Source organism: Gavialis gangeticus, unplaced genomic scaffold (genome assembly GCF_001723915.1).
Source record: "Gavialis gangeticus isolate Ggan-Ray unplaced genomic scaffold, GavGan_comp1, whole genome shotgun sequence".
Lineage (NCBI taxonomy): Eukaryota > Metazoa > Chordata > Crocodylia > Gavialidae > Gavialis > Gavialis gangeticus.
In genome coordinates, this window is record NW_017728973.1 from 3,024,503 (window position 1) to 3,028,531 (window position 4,029).

Genomic DNA, 4,029 nt, shown 5'->3' on the forward strand with positions numbered 1-4,029 from the left:
CCCAGTACGTGAATGGAGTTGACTGGATAGAATGACATGGGGCAGGGAGAAGCCTCTGAACTCACTGTGTTCCCTAGAAGGCTCTCTTTGAAATAATTACCTGTGGATCATGAGCAGTTGATTAAACCAAGAAGGGATCGAACAATGACCTATCTCCTATTAGCATCCTTTGTAAGAGGATGTATTTATTGTCTGCACTACGTAATGGCTGGCACTGTAGTTTGAGTGGTTAGAGCCAAGACCTGAGAATAAGAAGGTTGGGGTTTTTTTGCCTTAGTTGTGATGCTAGCACACTGTGTAAGCTTAAACCCTGAATTTCATTCTTATTTTTCCCGTTTGTAAAAAGGCCTAGGCCACAAAGGTCTGCCTCACTTGAGCACTGGGAGGGACTGTGGGGAGGGGTGGAATTTATGTGTATTGGTGAACTTAGTGATGCTCAGACCTTTCTGCAAAGGTTTTTCCTCTTGCTGTTAGGATACTGGTGTATGTCAGGGAGAATCCATTAGCTTGTTGCAAGCAGTGAAAAACAATCTCAGAACAAATATTGTCAGATACTCTTCTAAAATAATGATTTCCCTGGTTTGGGGTATAAGGTTTTTTTTAAACATCTGTTGTGACTTTACTGACTCTCCTCCCCCAATGTAATCTGGAAGAAATATTCATGTTTCTAATTTTCCATCCCTTTTTTTTTCCTTTTGCAGCATTCCTGCCCTGTACTCCTCAGGTCTGTCCTCACATTCTGGTAGAGATGGTAAGGATATGCCTTATTTGATGTACTATGCACTTGTGACTATAACAATCAACTTTACAGAGTGTGTCATTTTTATGGTTCATGCCAAACTGACCTGTGGTGTGGAACCATGCCTCAGAAATATTTGGTCATCACATGGTAATGACTGCAGTCACCACAACTTGTGAGCATCCCAGACACACTAAAACAGTCACAAAATTTAAGTGGGTCTTTGCAACAGAGATTCTTACAGCATTGGATGAACATCAACAATATTAATGAAGGAACAACTAGCTGAGTAACATTCAGGAAGATATCTTGTACGAGGGTGTTTCAGAAAGAAAAGGCAATTTTGAAATAAAACCATTTTGTGTGCAATGGGTGGGAAACTACACAGAAGTGGGGAACACTGATGTCTGCATTGTTGAATATACCCATTGTTTATGACTATGTAGAGAAGTGATGTGGTCTAGTAAAAGATCATGGCGCACAGAATGGTTTCATTTAAAAATTGCTGTTTCTTTCCAAAACACCCTCCTATACATATAATACTATAGTTGCAGTTGCTAGAGGTAGCATTATTAGACCTTTTGCTGCGGAGTTCAAGCTAATTGCTTAAGAAATTGTGTGAATAGTTAATTAGGAAAATATCATGTGTGGTGGATATTGGTCATTGGAGGGACAGGAATAGAAAATGCTAAAAATTAATGTTCAAACAGAAAAAAACTTGGGCAAAATGGGCATTGTAACTGAGTTCTCAAAGTGCTGTATGAAATGTATTGCTTTTGCTTCAAAGGACAAAAGAGGAGATTCTTACTTTAGTAACATACTCTGGTCATAAGTGTTCAATTGTACCTTGATTTTTTTGTTTAAGCTCTGGTTTTAGAAAAACTTGAAAAATCAGATTCTACATAACAATTCAAATGGCTTCCCTGTTTAGTCTTGTTTTGGGGCAATCCTAAGTTCATCACTGGACTCTGGGGAGATGGATAAATTTGAGCTCAGAGTTGCATGCGACTTGGTCAACCTCCACCTGAAAGGTTTGCAAACTTCTGTGAACCTTTCCATGAATCCAGGTTGAGATTCTGGTTCATCTTTCCCCATCTGGGTCTTTAAACAGACTGAGTCTTGTGGTTAGATTTTTTTTCCTTTCCTCCTCAACCAACCTGGGACCGTTTGAAGCAGTATATTCAAGCTGTTCAGGGAGCATTGATACACAATCTTTCTTCTTGTCACAGTAGATGAGATAATGCATCAGGCAACTTTTCTCCTTCCTATGTAAAAAATGAATTCTATTTTCTCTTCTTCATAGTATCGTCTACTCGTCAAGTCCGCACAATTGTTGAAGAGGTCCAAGATGGAAAGGTGGTCTCTTCTCGTGAGCAGGTCCACCAAACCACGCGCTAAGAGGACAGGCAGCTCTGTGACCCCCCAGTCCAGAGGCCTGAGACTTTCAGATACTACCAAGAAAAAGATTCAATGAGATAAACAGTTACTGAGGTTGTGTCTGATGGGGTCACAGGAGGCACTGCAGCTCAGTTTTCATATTCCTTCTTTTTGCTATTTCTCACATTATTCTTTACCTTGTTCAGGTGCTGTATTGCACTCTGAAATCATTGAATAAAGCTTTTCTTATTCATGCAAAATGGAGCCTTGTTGTAGTTATTTTCAAGGTCTGATGCAAACCCTCTCCAACCCTTGGTGTTAGGTAATCAGGATACCCAAATGTCATTCATGGACAGCCACAAGATGGATTTGTTCTGAAGCCGAGTGCAAAAGGGACAGTCTCAGATACAGCAAAAATAAACTTGAACAATGTTTTTTTCCTCCCCCTCCTCCTATTGTTAAGATACCTGGAAATGGTTGAATAGGATTTACATTGGAGGCTGTGGGTTGAGATGGTGTTTCAGTGCAAATAAATGGAACAGCTTATCGAAGTGCCAGTTACTGCCAAGAATCCTGGCCCCAGTTCTGTAGCTGTTGCTCACATGTGGGGGTATATCATTGACTTCAGTAGGACTGCTACTTTCATTTGGGTTACTCAGAAATCATTAGAAGTACAGATTTGGGCCTGTGTTAATTTCACTGGGTGCATCTACATGTGCAATTAATGTTACACAGTATAAACTCTGGAGACGTTTGAGTTGGGGTACACTGCTCCCAGGTGCAGTGTTTACATGTGCACCTGGGACAGCAGCAATTTGAGCCAGAGCAGAGCAGCCCCACAGTGGCAGGGGGTATGGAGGGTTAGCCCTGGGCTCCAGGTGGCAGCGCCGGGTGGCAAAGGGGCTGGCCGGAGTTGGAGGTCCGGCTCCTGGCTGGCTGGGATGACCAAGTGCAATTTGCGCCCAGTGGTCATCATCTGCACATGCTTTTGATCACACTTAATGACTTTGCTGTAAGATAGTACTGTCCCTGACAGTACTGTCTTATGGCAGAATTTATAAAGTTTATTGTGCCCTAATACTGGCGAACCTGTAGACAGTGATGCTTTACTGTGGAGCTAATTAGTTAACTCTGCAGTAAAGCACACATGTGAATGCACCCACTGAGTAGCTCTGGCTTCTAGATGCCTGGCATTAGGTATTCTGTTCTTGCATGATGGAAAGTGTACTCTTGCATTCCATCTAGAGAGCTCTTTGTTTCACAATTTGCATATAGTCATCATTATATTCATCAGAGCAGGTGGGACAGCTCCAAACCTACCTCTGTAGGTATATTCCACTGAACTTCTGAGTTAGCTGCTATAAATTTAGAAATTCATAGATTTCATAGATTTCATAGATATTAGGGCTGGAAGGGACCTCAGGAGATCATTGAGTCCAGCCCCCTGCCCCAGGGGCAGGAAGTCAGCTGGGGTCGAAGGATCCCAGCAAGATAAACGTCCAAATGTTTCTTAAAGGAGTCCAGAGTAGGTGCTTGCACCACCTCTGGAGGGAGTTGTTCCAGGCCTTGGGGGCTTAGACAGTAAAGTTCTTCCTTAGGTCCAGCCTGAAACAGTCTTGGAGGAGTTTGTGACTGTTTGACCTTGTCATCCCTTGAGGCGCTCTGGTGAATAGGCATTCCCCCAGATCCTGATGTACACCCCTTATATACTTATAGGCTGTCACCAAGTCCCCCCTGAGCCTGTGCTTTTCCAGGCTGAAAAGTCCCATGGCTCTCAGCCTCTCGACATAAGGCCTATTCTCCTGCCCTCTGATCATGTGCATGGCTCTCCTCTGGACTCTCTCAAGCTTCTCCACATCCTTATATATAATAAGGCATGCAGAGTAACAGATCACATGAATCATATAAATTCC

General features: G+C 42.6%; 1 protein-coding gene across 3 annotated transcripts in view; it reads left to right on the plus strand.

The window, feature by feature from the left end:
* Positions 1 to 2,376, plus strand: part of LOC109290127 (keratin, type I cytoskeletal 14) — an 18,127-nt gene extending 15,751 nt beyond the window's left edge. For 2 of the 3 annotated variants that reach the window (XM_019506521.1, XM_019506529.1), the window contains 2 exons: positions 702 to 751; positions 2,043 to 2,376. In XM_019506521.1, coding sequence (XP_019362066.1) covers positions 702 to 751; positions 2,043 to 2,137 — 145 coding nt within the window. In that variant the 3' untranslated portion in view covers positions 2,138 to 2,376. Of the gene's footprint in view, positions 1 to 80; positions 599 to 701; positions 752 to 2,042 lie in introns of those variants that run through there. The other variant, XR_002095541.1, reaches the window with a different exon arrangement.
* Positions 2,377 to 4,029: the final 1,653 nt, after the last annotated feature.